At 36.9% G+C, this 16659-nt stretch overlaps 1 protein-coding gene across 10 annotated transcripts in view; it reads right to left on the bottom strand.

Annotated features, from left to right (window-relative positions):
- MEIS2 (Meis homeobox 2) overlaps positions 1 to 16659 on the bottom strand; it is a 176299-nt gene that overhangs the window by 150214 nt on the left and 9426 nt on the right. For all 10 annotated transcript variants that reach the window (XR_009818958.1, XM_061998659.1, XM_061998661.1 and 7 more), the window contains one exon: positions 8665 to 8779. Coding sequence is in view for 9 of the 10 variants with exons in the window: in XM_061998659.1 (XP_061854643.1) it covers positions 8665 to 8779 (115 nt within the window). In the remaining variant the exon portion in view is untranslated. The remainder of the gene's footprint in view (positions 1 to 8664; positions 8780 to 16659) is intronic.

Here is a 16659-nt window from a genome sequence, read left to right as displayed (position 1 = left end):
CTTTTCAGTTCTATACAAATTGCTACACAGACAATAAAGTCAGACTACAAATACTTCACTCATATGGTAGCTTTAATTTCAATATTTTGTTAATTACTTTCCAACAATGTCTGGTTTCTGTTGAATTTACACCAGTACTTGACATTTGGTGCAACCCCAAAAAGATAAGATACATATGTCCCCTATTCACAGTCTTGGAATTTTTACCTTAACTCAGATACTGAAGTGATTGGTTTGAAAAAAGATACCTTGCTGATTAGCTGTTTTTTCTTTTTCTGGTAAATATATAGCATTAATCCTTAAATCCTGAATATGATATAAGGTATACAAATGTTCCCTCTGACTCAATGGCAACATGTCACTGCTTAAGGAGGACAAGAACCCTGATCTCTGTGAGCAAAGAAAGAGCTAATTGGGAGTTAGATTCAGTGCGATTATCAGCTTGTTTATGGTAAGGGAGTACTCTTCTGAATAGCACTGTAAATTCATCCCTGATTGTGGTGTTAAAGCACAGCTCATTCTCCATGTCCCCCTCCCTTTTTTTTTTTTTGTTTTTTTTTTTGTTTGTTTAGGTAGAAAGGGTTTTAAGCTAGTTTCAGCAGATGACAGTGTCATGCTTTGATTTTCTTCTGTCTTAAAAAAATAAATCAGCCACACGAGCATGATGTCAAATTTCACTTTGCAATACAAGAAAGGCACATTTTAAGTGTTTACTATAAGAACACATTTGGGTAATTTTTCCCGATGTCATTATGAACATTAGACTGACCCAATTAATATGAAATGTTTCTTTGCTGCTGGAACAGACCGTATTACAGAAAGAGCCATTTGCACAACCTGTTCATGATTATGGGCCATAAGGACACAAAGATGGCATAGACATTTGTGGACCATCTGAATTCTTAGAGGGGAAAGGGAAAGAGGGAAAAAAAAAATTATGCTAGTTGACTGTTGTGGGTCATGTTTTTTAATCCAGAGTATTGGACATGTAACACAGCAACAAGAGCTGATCATTTTGTTTAATCACCTTTTGGATCTTTGCCAGATGGTCTCTATTGAGAGTGCTGCAAACAGAGAGAGATGAACTGTGTCTAACATGCCACTAGAGCTTTCTCGTAAATGTCTGAGAACTGAATCCAACAAGAATTTAGTCTCAGAGCAGAAAGGGATACATTTAAAAACTATGTGCATTAACTATACTTTTCCCCATAGAATCCTCACTTGGCATGAATAATTTACCCTCTCTTATGCTAATGGGATCATGAAAGTATCCCCGTGTCTTTAGTGCAGCTATTCTCAGCTTTCAGTAATTACCCCACCCAGTGAAAATAACATGGCTTCTGCAGCTGAACGGCCCACTAATACCTGGCAATTAGAAAGATCATGGCTGACAGAGGAGCGGTCCAGAGATGGACACGCAAGCTCCAGCAGCCTAAGGAGCAGTTTTAAAAATTAAAAGCCTTCCACTGTGAACATTTCCTGAGTTGCTTAGGATCAACATGGAGAGAGCAGTTCCTGTAAGGGTATTTTTATTTTTTAAGTATGACATAGGACTCTAATTTACTGTCCAGGCACCCTAACATTAAGAAATGGTGACATTCCTTGGTTATCAACTTAGTTAAAACTAAGTTTGTGGTTTTTTCTTGACTTAGTGCCATCTTGTTAAACAAGAAGGAAAGAATTAAAAAGTCAATTACTAAGTGCCCTTTAGTATCTGACAATTTTATCAGCTGCACAAAGGAAAAATATGTACTATTCATTAAGAAAAAGTTTTTTAAAATATATTATGAAGAACCAGGCTTTGACCTCTGTCCATAGCACTCCATGCTAGGTAGTTCACTATGTAAAAATTATTAGGCTAAAACATCTGGGAAAGAAAGCTATGAAACAGCAGGGAACGTGGCTGGTTTATTGTTTATCTTTTGTTTATGAGGCAGTATTCAACTTTAATTACTACTCTAAATTAAACTCTAACAGGCATTAGGAGACATCCCTTTATATGACTAAGATAAAAAAAAAAACACTGAGATTCCAACACTAGATCTTTCAAATAAGTTGGAATATATAGGAAGAAATTAGTCTGTAACAACACAGTGATATTTAAGCACTTGCTACTGTATATTTGAATGTGTGCAATACGAAACCACTAATAGAGTAACAAACTTATAATTTAGCGAATGGAATGTTATCTAACATTTGGAGGCAAATTGGGTTAGGCTGAGATGGAAAGCATGGCCTAAGGGGGAATCTCACCTTTTTATTTTGAAACACAAACATATAAATATATACATATGCAGGTATAGAGATACATATATTTTAAAACACCCAGAACATGAAGTCAGAGGCAAATTTCTCAACAGAACTATCTCTCCAAGTAAAATTGTTTAGTTATTTTCTCCAGACACCCACATACAAAACAGAGGAAAGAGTTCACTATGTTTACCATAACAGTGACCAGTTTTAGATGAACTTAGCTGTAGGAAAAAATAAAAGTTGAAAGCAACTAGCAAAAGATTATTCCAGATGGCATCTGTCATATTGTATTTAGGGTTATTTTAAAGAGATTATTGCCACTATGAAAACATTCCATTGACAGAGTTTTCCTATGCTGCATTTGAAACCCTAGCACAACACACTTTGAATATGGAAGTAAATGTTTTCTAAAGCATGTACAGATTTTTATCTATATGTAAATATAAAACCCTATGTGGATTAAATAAATTAAAGCTAAGAATGATGTGAGAATCTTAAATACCAATATAATATTTTAAATCCTTCCCCCCACCCATTCTAATATTTAATTTAATAAAAGATGAGGAATCTGCAGTTGGCACCAATCTGATTATGAGAAAATTGTATAGTGAATTTTTGCTTTACTATGAAATCTTAATGTTACGTATTGAATAGTGGGTAGGGATGCAAATTTTCATCAACTCCAGCAATCAACAAAAACTGCAAAAAGATGTATTTGTTCACGCAACAGACGGAAAGAAAAGAAAGGATGGGAGGATACTAAAATGTGACTATATTTAGCTAAGCTGGTTCTGGCATCATTATGGTTAATGTGCATGTGGTGTGCAGTGTGAGCTCAGCAGTTACTGGGCCAACTGTTTCAGTATTTCTGGGAATTCTGCCTATTCACAGTGCAGGGATTGTTCAATTGCTGCAAAATGTACAAAATGAATTTTATAAAAATGAATTGTAAGGAAGGCCCCATTACAAGGAGTTTACAGCAAAGATGTCAACATCAATTTTTCTTTCATGCATAGCTAATGATTAAAACAGCATATTCCATTTGCCTAAGACAATTTCTTTCATATTGGCACATCAAAATATTGAAATACATAGTTATCTTTACTCTACTCTTATTATTCATTGCTGCTGAACCCATACCATTGTTCAAACCATGAAAAAATAAAGCAAACTTGGCAAGAATATACTTAAAACAAAAGCTCATCAATATTCTCCAATTTGTCAACATCTCAATTACAGCAGTGGAAAAAAATGTAAATTTCATGTGCTTTGAACACTAAGGGATCTATTCTTCTTTCAGTGCACATGCGTGACTCCCATCACCATTAATGGGAATTACTCATACATATCAACACAAGGATGGGCCCCTCAAACTTGAAAGGAACAGATGAATTAATAAGGGCTACTCTCTTCTTGTATCTTCCTCAGCTCAAAAAAGTCATTGTTAAAGCTTTAAGAGTTCTTCATACTTCATACAGTTCACCTTCATGAGAGCAGTGCCTTCTGAAATAATGCATCTTCAGTGAAGCATTATTTATTAGCAAGTTTGATTTTTCACAGTCTGAATGTTTGAGCTTTTCTATTAGGAATTTCCTTTCTTAGAAAAGACAGTTCTCTTCCAATAAAACCGTATCCTATAGCTTTATAGGAATAAAAATATGGCCAGAATTCTTATGACGAGTATGCATACCAGCCTCAGCAGGCTCACCTATAAATACAGAACTAGGGGAAAGAAGCTGAAGCACTAGCTTTCGGATATTAAGTTTACAAAGACTTTGCATGAATATGTTCCTTTTCTTTTTACCATTTTTAAACAAAATATATCCTTTTTCTGACCATTGGAGTTGGAGTCAAAGCTTAATATAAATTTAAGTAGAGCTTCAATACAAGCCTAAGACTTTAGGCATCATCAACTAGTTTTATAAACAGATTTTATTTGTATACGATTACTATTACCACACAGTTTATAATTAATAAGACATATACTACCCATTTTTTCCAATATGCATCAACTCTGAGAGGTAACCTGGGGTGAAAATATAATTACAGCTCATATCTTAGTTTACTTTGTCCTTACCCAGATGAGTCTTTGCACCAGAAAGTTACTGTGGACAAATTTGAGAGACAAACATCATGCTGTCACAAACATGTTTCAAAACTATTTTAAGATAACTGCTCTAGATAGTAGCCTCAGATATTATTTATCAAGGGGCATATATTCCTCATTCAGTACAACTAGTTCCATCAAAAAAAAAAAAAATCCACCAGACAAGAAAACCCACACTCATGAACTACACACGAGTAAAGCACAGTAGATGTGATGGTCATTTGTATTTTTACTGTTGTATAACCTAGAAGTTTCTTGTCTCTGGCTTCTCACTTATGGTCAAATTTATGACCTGAGGCCTAATACTAAAAAGATGCTGAACTTCCTGAAAGGTCCTCAGGAAACACAACCTCCATCTGACTTGGATGTATCAAGCCTTTTGAGTGACTGAACTAAGAACATGACAAATCAGGTATACAACCCTAGTATCATAAAATATGAAACTGCAACTATTCCCTGGTGCTTTGCTGTAGACCACATGTTTCTAAACCTTAAAAAGATTTATTTCCCACTTTTCATGCATAATCTGCCGTATTCATTATTTGAAATATGCCATAAAGAGATTAAATAGGAATTAAAATCTGGGAGCATCATATCCATCACTGTGGTACAAACTGTTGCCAAATTCTAGAAGTCATTTAGCCTTGTATTTAAAGGTAGCGGCCGTTTTCACTTTGCTTCACAAAGGAAAACACAATACCCCAGAAGAATTTCAGACGTGTTTTTTCCCCTCCAAAGAATATGGAAGATGATAAAGCTAGACTCACCTTTTAATCTTCCACTTAGGTTTTTTACACATATATTCCCTGGCAAAAACACCAGGGTCTTCTCTCTCCCCACCCCTTCTCTCAGCCCCTTTCCTGCCATCTCCCTTGCTATAACTCAGCTAACCCAACAGAACCAGTCAGTTTTAAATTTCAGTTGGGACCCTGGTGACCTGTTAATGAATCTACAGAGAGGAGAAAAACTCACAGTGTTGAGTTATGCCTGGTGTTGCTAGCTGACTTGGAGTCAGAAATGCTTGAAGCGTTAACGTAATTGCAAGAATGTGAAAAATGAAGCATTGGGCTCCTGAGCAAAGCGAAAGGTCAAAGCAAGTCCTACACAAAACAAGTCTCTGGAAGATGGCCTCATTAGACCAGTAAATCAGTTTCTTCTTTTTCCCCTTTGTAAGATGTTTGAAGTGTTTTATTTTTATTATTGGATACATTTAACTCTTTCTAGGGTAGGGGGAAAGTTGATCAGACCTACTACATGATTGCTAATCTCTAAAATAGTATTACCTGGCACTGATCTACATTTGTGGATGAACTGGGGTAAGGTCAATAGGTGCTTGACAGATAACAGGTCACTAGTACGTTAGTTTGCTACGTGATCAATATGTTGTATAGCTTAGTTTTCTGTTCAACAAGTGAGGTGACATGTTAAGAACAACACAGACACTCACTACTAATAAAATTAGGATAATCTTTCATCATTTACTGCCTGAGGGCCCTTCCTTTAGCTTTTTCAATGCCAGCATGTTTCTGATAACACCAAACACTAGCTAGATTAACCCTTTTGATGCCAAAGAGCAGTCATGCGCTGTCCAGGAGAGACCATCCCCTGTAAACAGACAAAATGCTTATACCTTTTTTGTTTGGTTCTAACTAAGAACCACGGAAATATTCTTCTGTATAATAAATAGATCTACTTAATGCAAAGAAAATCTGAAAAAATAATGTCATCACTCATCCAACTCCTTTCCACCACCTCACAAAAATAAAAATAAAATTCACAAGTTACACATCACAGACTTAAGACAAAAGAAGAGACTCCTGGAAAGAGCACTTCCAGAAGCCAGAGGAGACTGATTTTAGTTTGAATCAATCTCTGCTGCCACCAGACATCAGTGAAGGAGACCATAAGTTGCCAATATAATGCAAAATTCTCTAATGAGCTCCCATTCCCAACTAATCCTTTGGGGCAAGTTGAATATCTGAAGCAGCATTTATGGAAGGTGTTGCCAAAACTGCAGGAAAATCAAGCTGACCCGAGTAAGTAACTGCAACAGAATAGCTCAAGAGGACATATACCCATCTTGGAATTGCCTGGAACCAACTCACTGTTGGGTTATAAAGTAAACCCTGCCCCACTCTAGGAAGCATGAGGAAAATTCAATACAGACCTCCCTCTCTTTAGTCTTTTCCAGGATTGAGGGGGGAAGAGCAATCCAAAGCTGTCTCCAATGGGAATTTTGCTGGTGCTGTAGGATCATACATCTTTCAGCTGCCAGCAGCTGAGTGGAATGCTGATTTGCCACTGGACGACTGCTTCCCTTTAAAAGGCCCAACTGAGCACAAATAGAAGCATACTAGCTTTGTTTTACCCTACTAGACTGGGCAGTATAGTGACTGATTTCGGCCTTTCAGCAGTTGTTTCCCTTCTGCACAAGTGTGTGGAACAGGTTTGTTTAAATCCTATACATTAACAGAAACCCTAGTCTCTAGTGGGAAGTTGATGTAGTTGTCAACCTCTTTTTCTTATGCTTAACAATACTTCTTCAGCACCCTGAGTTATGTGCGAGATCGGAGACTAGCAAAATGCAAGATCCCTGGATGTCCATACAAGGCATTTCTATACATCAAACAGGGCTCAACAAAGAAACTCTAATTTCTCATGTGTTGCTGGGGTAGAGGGAAGATACAGGTATGAGGAAATTTATTAACTAGGGCTAGAATGAACATACTGTGGCAGACAACTCAGGGGAATAATTTTTAAGCATGCAAGTGATTATCTGCTATTCCAAGCATCTTAGCCACAATATACAATGTAAACATTGTACAACAGTGAAGTCTATAGCCAGCTAATAGACATAACACCGATTTGCTGTTCAGTAGTCAAGCTCTTCCTTTCCTTAGCTGCTGAAGTTGTAACAGTTCACACTGGGCCTTGCACAGCTTCAGTCTAACCACACAGAAAAAACATCCAATGTGACTCATGTTGGAGTTGGATCACACCCTATGCCATGGCTGCTTTCTATCAGCAGTAAGATTACAAATTTGTACAAATAGGAGACAAACTTTGCAAGTTCCTAGAATCACAATGGGTACAACACCAGATCTTGAGACAGACGAGGGGATCTAGCTCTGTGCCAAGCAGCGGGCCACGTGAGAGACGTGAAATCACATATCTGCTCCTCCGCCTAAGCATGGTAAATATGATGGGAAGCAGCCTGCAGCGTGAGGCTAGTCACAGCAGCTCTACCTCTGAAGGCTACCCTCTCCAGTCTTCGGATCCTGTATGGCTAGTTAGATACCAAACCTGTCAGTTGGCTCTGTTGGGCACAAGTAACCCCCATGAAAGGGAATGTTGCAGCAAAATGCTGCAGATGCACAAGATAAGAAGCATATAAAGGTAATGTCTTGCTAACTAGCTGAGGCTTACCATGTTTACAAAGAAAAACAAGAGAGCCCACCTTAAACTTTGTTCTTTAAAAAAATCTATTCTGAGTCAAGATCCAAGGCTGACAGTAGACCACCTTTACCCAACATTTAACACCAGAGGCTTGACTCTTACACCTTCTGGAGTCATTTATACTTCTAATGAGCAAGTGTAAAACACTATCATATCAGAATAACAGCCTTTGACATGCACTCAGCATGGATGCAGATGACTACATACAGGTGCAATGCAGTAGGAAAAAAAATGACAAAAAAAGGAAATAACAAACAAAGCTTCTGAACTCTTGAGAAGGCTTCACTGTATAGATCTATCGTAAGTTTTGCAGTTCAGGTATATATCTAAATTCTAAATTCAGATTTTCAGAAGAAAAAGCAAGTGTGTACAAGCAACTATTAGGCAGAAAAATGTTTCTTGGAATTGGAGTTTTGCTTCTACCTTATATAATTTAGAAACTCGATAACTTCATATAGGAGTCTCATCCTCAGCTAAAAACACAGGTTAAATTCTCATATAACCCAGCTCAAACAACTGCATCACAGCTGGAGAGTATGCCTGTCATTATATTTACTTACACCACACAAAAATAAACTGTAGATAACCAAATTTGTAAAGGAATTGGCAGAACTAATCAATTGTTATTACAAAGCTTGTTTGAAGATTAGATATTTCACTTTGAAATAAAAATAAAATGCAGCTAAGTGGGTTAGGAAAAGGAAATACCATCTCCCTAAGTTATAGCTGATTATACTGCAAGTCTGTCACTCTGTGTTTACTCTAAGGCAGATGTACTGATATAATAAAAAAACTTAAGTTATTTTAGTCATGCCTACTTTGCAGAGGGAAAAAGTTTGACCTTTTACCTTGCTCGCTGCTGTTGTCTCCGCTCTGGGAAGCGTGGCCCCCACTGGAGGGCCCTGGTGTGCCTGCAGAGTGCGTTGAGGTTGCATCATCGTGGTCTCTCCAAGATGAAGGATTCTGGTGTTGGAGTGCCAAGGAATTTTTTCCACAGTTCCCATTCCAATGGCAAATGAAGAACAGAAAGAAAACCAGGAGAAGAGGGGAGGAGGGGAGGGAAAGTATATACATTAGCATTTGAGAAATGTGCCAAACATCGATAGTTTGCACAGTGTAATAATTCTTCAAAGACAAGCAGAGGAGGTGCAATGATTTACTTGGTAAAATAAAGGACAGGATTTACTCTTTTTTAAACTTGCCACAAAGTTGCCTGGATTTAATTGTTTGAATAGTACTGCAGAAGAGTATTTATGGGGACAAAAAAAAATATAAGTTTCTTAATGAGCTATACAGGGGATAAGAAAAGCATCAATCTGCACAGTTTAACATAGTAGGTGGCAGGATCAGAAGAACTGGTATGCAAACTATCTCTCCACACTTTGTTTTCCAGACTGACTAGTGATGAGCGGGGAGAGGAAGAGGAGAAAAATCCTTTCAAGAAGTAGAGGGGAACATAAATGGGAGAGAAACATGTCCTCATATCCTATACTCTCCCTCACCCATTTGAACACTGGAAAAGCTTTAAACAAATACAAAGTTATGAGGGGGGAAAAAAAAAGTTTTCCCTGAAAGATGTTATATATCAGGAAAGATGTTTCCTTACCCCTCACCATCACCTTGATATGACACATTTCAAAAGACTTTCGAGATGTATCACTCTAACAGTTCCTTTACAAGTATTGTCAGGAATAACCACCAGGTGATTATATAAAATAACACGTATACTGATTTTTATGTAATTCTTTCTACATTACTATTCATAAAACATGACAAAAGGGAACAAAGAAGACAAATATATAAAGTTTGCCAAACTTAGCTAAGTAAGACCTCAGCTACTGTACTTTAATCACATAATTCATGTGACATTTATTAAGCATTGGCTTTCCTGGAGCTAGGAGCTGCTATTTAAAAGGATAAGTGAGGAAAACTTAATGTTATAGTTTAGTGCTACTTTGTTGAGTGTATTCTCCTCCTGTCCTCCTCCCCTTTCCTGATCATTCCCAATACCCTGCCGTTGCTTAAAGGAAAACAGGAATTCTACTGTACAGGAAGAGCTTTATCAGCACCACATGAAGGCAGGCAAGAGATGGAATTTCCTCTGGCAGAAAAGGAGAGCAAGAACACATGAAACAGATCAGGCTAGTGGTTGGACCTGCATTACTTGTCACCTGTGTGTGACAACTTAAATCAAGTACATTATAATAATTCACAAAAAAACCAAAACAATACTCAACACCAAAAAAATCCCTCTTAAAAGAAAAATTTTAAATGCTTATTAAGTTTGATCGTGTTTTAAATCTGCATTGTGACATATCACCAAACTGTTACACCACAAGGAGATCCTGAAAGCAGCAAGCAACAAGTTTAAATAATTATTTGAGCAGGACTGATTCTGACCGCATCTAGCCTGATGTGTAGCAGGAATCAAACCAAATAAACTGATTTACCTATTGTAAAATTCAGTATAAGTATGATTGGAATCAGGTCCAAAAATATATATCGAAACATCTCAAAGTAATCTCCTAGCACTGATTAGTACCACATGCTCTACAGCAACGTAAAATAGAACTGCCAAATAATGGCTTGTTACAATACCCAGTAACATAAATCTAACAGGCCTGACCCAGATCACAACAGAGACAAAGGGAAGAGCCCATGACTTCAAAGGTTCCTAGTAAAACCCTAGGTGACCAAAGGGTAAGAAGGCTCCAAATCCCCTTCACCTTACACAGACACACACATGCACCCACATATATGGCTTCATGGCATTAAAATCAGAAGACAGGCCAGGATCTGAAATTCACCTAACCTGTCAGCACAACAGACAGCATGACAGCACTTATAGCACAAAACCACCACTCCTTCCAAAACCTAGAAGACTGATCTACTTTCCTCACATAGAACTGCAACAGGAAAAAAAAAACCTTACCAATGAATAGTATTTTATATTCAGTGAGACAGCTATTTTAAGTAGGTCTCAGAAATCACTATCAATACTTGTAAACCCTCCTCAGTTTCTTAAAACAAAACAAATTGAAAGATTTTACCCTCATTTTGCAGAGTCAAATGGAAAGAAACAAAAAAAAAAAGAAAAATCATAAGTCCTGGAAGTTCATGCAGCCAGATGTTATTAAAAGAAAACCCCAAAAAGTTGAAAATAAGGTTAGCAAAAAGTTCAGAGCGAAACAAAATGCAAAAACTGAGCAATTTTCTTTACAGCCTGGATTAAAACACAGTTGTGCCTATGAGCTTCTCTTTTTATCTCTGAGTTAGGAAGCCACTCAAATAGCTTCAAGCTGAAGGCAAACAGCAGACAGGAGCTCTTCAGCCCTCTGCAGCCTCTTAGCGTCAGCTGTTTGCTGGATGGTAATCAGACAAAGAGCTAGAAGAAATACATGAAAAAGGAAAGAAACAATAGCATAGCATGAGTTTAGCCCTCCAACAACATCAGGCTTAAACCTTCTTTTAGAAAATGTAATAATTGCAACATGTTCACCTAGGCTAAACTTTTCAGGGAACACAGTGAGTGATGTTAATTTTATGCACTTCAGGCTTTCTGAAGCTGGCTGCCATTGGAACTCCTTATCACACAGATGAAAATTACAATAATTAACTGGTAATACCTCTGCTATGTTTTAAGGCAAATGTCATCCAAAACCTATCATACGGTATTTCAAAAGCTAAACTGCCCTTTCTGTTTCAAAACCGTAACAATTTTGAAAGGATCACTGAATAAGAATTCCCGCAGCTGAAAGCACTTGCTGTCTTTACCAGACTGAGTTGCTCTTGACCTCAGTTTGTAGATCCCGTTTTAGAAAGACAGACTGTATTGATTGGGAATTCAATGTATTTTTGTGACACAGTTTTCTTTAGGAAGCAATTTGGCAGAATTTTGTTGAAAGACAGAAATAATAAGATGGGATATTTACAAGATGCGACAGTAGGATGTTGGAGGAATTTGAAAGGTAGGAAAACAGTTAGGCTTTAATATTATTTTTAAAATGACAAATAACTCTAGAGGTGGAGTTTACAGCCTCACGAAAAGACAGTTCTCTTTTGCTTTGGACTAAGATCATTGTATGTGTCAGCGAACTGCCTCTTTTTCTTCCCTAGACTGTTTCCAACTTTGCATCCCTCAAGAAAACTATTTGGCCAAATGCCTAATCTTAAGTAGTTATTTTAGGTATGCCTACATAAAAAAATGGAACCAAATGATACAGCTAAAGTGGACTTCACTGGTAGCACTTTATCAGGATAGTTTAGGTACCTAAAGAGATCCTGATCTAAAGCCCACTAATATTAATCACAATATTTCTGTACATGTCAATGACATTTTTATTAAACTATCACACTTCTAAAAAACAAACAAACAAACAAACAAACAAACAAAAAACCAAACCACAAAACCAGAGAACCAGATAGATTTAGACAAGTTACACAAACTGTCAGTATGGCTTCTCATATCTTCTTGCAACTTTAGCAATATACTTTGCAGAAATGTGTTGAAGAGTGTGGATGATGTCTGCCAAAATGCAGTTGCCTGTTTTGTGTACATGTGCATACTATAAAATTTTCACACATATATGACCTAAACTAATGCCAGATACCATAGAAGGTAAATAGAACACATGTATGTATTCCCAGCAGTTTTAATAATTGGGAGTCAAATATGGCACTCCTCTTGGTCTTACCTAATTGTGTTAAAGAGCAATGTTACCAGGAGAAAAGCAGCAAATGCAGAGTAGAGCACAATAGAAGGAGATGGAAAATAGATACAAGAAGCTAAGTCTCCAGGGGCAGTATTTTCTATTTGCTGGGCTACAGACTCGTAGCTGATAATGCAAGTTGTAATTAATATAAAAGCAGGAGACAATATGGGGAAAGCTTGTACTAGCAGAGCCACAGGAGATCACTCCACTGCTATCCACAGTTTCTCATTTACACACACAGCCTTCCCTAGAAAACACAATTTTGCTAGTGTTTTTTCCCTTGAAAGAGAAAAAAAAAAAAAAAAAAAAAAAAAAAAAAAAAAAAAAAAGATTTAGCACCTAGATTTTGCTAAATCTAGACAAGAGCAACAGAAAGGACAAAAGTCTCCTGGTATACACAGCAAATTTGAAGTGTTAGTCTTTTGTTGATGCTGCAAATCTAGTGGAAAATGAAAGAGCTTTTAACTGTTACAGGATTTCTTGAGCTGAGATGTTGCAACAGAGAAATTTTATATAGGATAACCTTCTGTTAAATCACAATTCTTGCTTTATTTGCCTAGAATTTCCACTGGGCAAAATCTGGCTAATTTTTTGTGAGTGCATGTAATCCTGCTATGGCTGATTTTGATCTCACACTGCTTTTTATGGTGATATTAAAGACTCAATTAACCATAAGGAATTTGCTTCTTATTTATAACCAGGAAGTGAAATCAATCGTACCAGCTGATACCCAAGTGAGTAAGGTGAGCAGGATTTGGCTTACAGACATTAACTGAAGTTTTAAGTACAGAACCATGACAGGATCAGGCCCTTACATTTTATCAGATTAAAAGGATAAAACCATTGATCTTGCAGGAACAAATAAAATACAACTTACTTTCATAAAAGAAACTACAACAGCTACAGAGCTCATTCCTTGTGAAGACAGTCAGACTCAAAGGTCTGGGGGTTGTTCAGGTAAATCAATGTTGCAAACACAAAGCTGAACTACACTACTGATATAGATTGCATTTTCACCCCCAAATACAAGCCATATCCTGCTCACCTTGTTCTTACAAATAACATCTGTAAACACAGTAGAATGACTGACCTACTCTAGGTGGTCCTGCTCTAACAGGGGGCTTGGACTAGATGATCTTTCGAGGTCCCTTCCAGCCCTTGAGATTCTGTGATTCTGTGACTGTTACCACAAAAATCTGTATCCAGATACAGTATATTAAAAGATGATACACGATGGCAGACATAGATGCATACACATGTGTTTCTATGTGTGCAACTGTATCTGTATTTTGTAGGTTTAAAGTTCAGAATGATATCTTAGACATTTTTGTGGAGTGCAGTAATAATAAGCTTCCTATGTAAAGAACTTTTTGATAACTAAATGAGCCATGAAAAACTCTAATTTGACATGATATGTATGTCCTCTAAGAAGGAGTACTCCTGATATTTACTAAGGCTGATTTCCTTACAGATACATTTTTAGTACAGTAACTTTTTTGGCATCAAAACTACACAATTTAAACAAAACACAAGTTATTGGGATCTACCAGATATTTGTGAATATGTTTATGTATATATATGTAGAAGTTTTAATTCTTGTCCCTTGATTTTGCATTTGAGGGAGGTGTCAGGAGAAATTTTTGGCACTTCTAGAACATGGCAATGTTCTGAAAAGCTGTGTGCTTTGTATTTTCCAATTAAGATTGAAATGAGACATTAATCCACCTGTCAGCATGGAACTGATACTTGAAAAAATCAAGGTTTTATTGGTTTTTTAACTGTCCTTCCACATCGTTCTGTGTGGCTACACTCCATCTAGACGGATAGACTCAAACCAAAGAGGGAACACTGGTGTCGAATAGTGAAATGCATCATCAGTTCAGTTTGGGAGAGCCCAGATTAAACTCAAAACACTCGAATTTGAGCTGTAGCTTACCTTTGACTGTAGAGTACCCTGGCTCACCATTCTCTACAGTCTCAGAAAGTTCCTGATGCTCCTTGGCCCTTCAGAAAGCACAGGGCCTACCACAATGTCCTAAGCATATGCAACATACTAAGAAACATAGTTATTAAAGCAAAAAGTTTGCCTTATCACTGCTGCAATTAGATACTTAAGTTTCCCTTCTGACAAACTACAAACAGGAAAGAGCACCTCTGGGCGCTGATCCTGCCTTTCTGGCATACTCAAAACTCTCACTGAAGTCTATCAAAGTCTACCTGGAGACTGCAGCATCAGGCCTCTGATTATTTCCTTATTACTCTGTGAAATCTTACCTGAACATTTAAATATATATACCTGATTTTTTTTTTTTCTCATCTGCAAGGTGTCAGGAATTTTCATAGAAATATGAAAGAAAAGTAAAATGTCTGGATGTCCAAAAGTACAAAATAAAAATATCTCCTCATTTGAGAGCTGAAAGGTTTAATACTCAGTCTTTTATTTATTTTCTACAGCTAAAGCATCATATTTCTAATCTGTCCACAGTTCTTTTATTTTAAAAAAATCAATGTATGTATATTTCTATCCATTTTAAAATATGTTTTATAAATGATGCAGTATATATTCTTACCTCTCAGCTGCAAATTGACTAGAATATATAAACAAATATCAGAAAGACCGAGACCCTGATCCTGCTCCCACGAAAGCCAGTGGAAAGAGAGTCATAAATTTCTATGAGAGAACTACTAGGCTTCAAAGTAGGTTTGTACTAAAAGAGTAATTGTGTGGCACCAGGTGAAGCCAGGTACAAAAGAAATGTAATTAAAGTACAGAATGTTATCAGACACTCCAAAAATGTTTAAAGATCTCTAATTTTACAAGCACTACATTTTTAAGAGCTGAATAGCTTAAAGGGGGAAAAAGAGAAAAAATACATGCTGGCAACCTCCACAGATAACTTAGGTTGAGTACAGAATGCAGTATAGGGACCAGTGTGTTTATATTGAACAATAATAAATTGCGCTGGGAAACTCAACTTGAACTGCAGCTGGAAAGGTTTCTTTCCTCTTTCTTTTCCTTTTTTTTTTCTCCACTAACTGATCTGGTTCAGCTGTAATTACCTTCTTCCCATCTACAGCTAATACCTCAGAGCAATAAAAAAATATGAGTGTGTTAAAAATTCAAACACTAATTATGGACCGTTATATTTACTAAACACAGTAGAGTAATAACAAAAGTTTCAGCTTCTTGTGGCCAGCGCTGCACTATTTGACGTAGTGAGTCCCTGGACCCTTTACACTCATTGTATTACAAAACAGTTAATAGCACACTAAAATAAAATTCGATAAACACATTTATTACCAAACACTTACGGCACAACTACTCACAGCTGTCTCCTTTCCCAGCACAGGTATATGTCTGATGAGTGTGTTCCTTTGTTGATTTTGGTTTTGGTTTCAAAATAATTATATAAATAGTATAGCAGCAGATTTTGAAGAGGGAAGCATGCACTATTTGAGTACCCCATTTAAAGTCTTATGGTAAATATCAGCTAATCCTACAATTCTTCCTGCTGCTTTCCCTAATGCCTGTTTTCATGTCTAGCAAAGGAATAAAAATGAGAACTGCCTTAGTTCCTGGTTCAGCACTGCCACTGTCATCGCCACCACCTCTTGCATTCACATTAAACACACACTGTGTAGCTTTATACTGCTTAATAAGAATAGAGGTGTATGGATTTTTTTGGGGGTGTCAAACAGCTGTCACATACTGTCACCTCCACATGAGAAACCTTGGCACACAACAAATTAAACTACACTTCTTTTTGGCTATCATTATTCATAGTCAATCAGTTGAAATGCTCCTAGTATTTCATGTGCAAATAAAACCATGAGGGGAAGACCCATGGATCAGAATAGTGGGCCAATACATAAAACAGAGGAAACAACGTGCTGTCTCTATCCTTCTGAAGTGGCTCATCATCACCCCTGCACCAGCTTTCACCAAACGAGATCTAGCCCGAGGCTATATATTAAATATGCATATCAAAGCAAATGAAAAAATAAACCTGGAGAGTCAAATTGGACAAATTTGCATGCTTGAACTACCACATTTTCAGGTAGATGCTCACAAATGATAGCTCATTTTTTGAAAGTCTTGCATGTTTATATTATACAGTTTTTAAAGATTTT

This window comes from Colius striatus, chromosome 6 (genome assembly GCF_028858725.1).
Source record: "Colius striatus isolate bColStr4 chromosome 6, bColStr4.1.hap1, whole genome shotgun sequence".
Taxonomy (NCBI): domain Eukaryota; kingdom Metazoa; phylum Chordata; class Aves; order Coliiformes; family Coliidae; genus Colius; species Colius striatus.
This window is presented reverse-complemented; position numbering and strand designations above follow the sequence as displayed.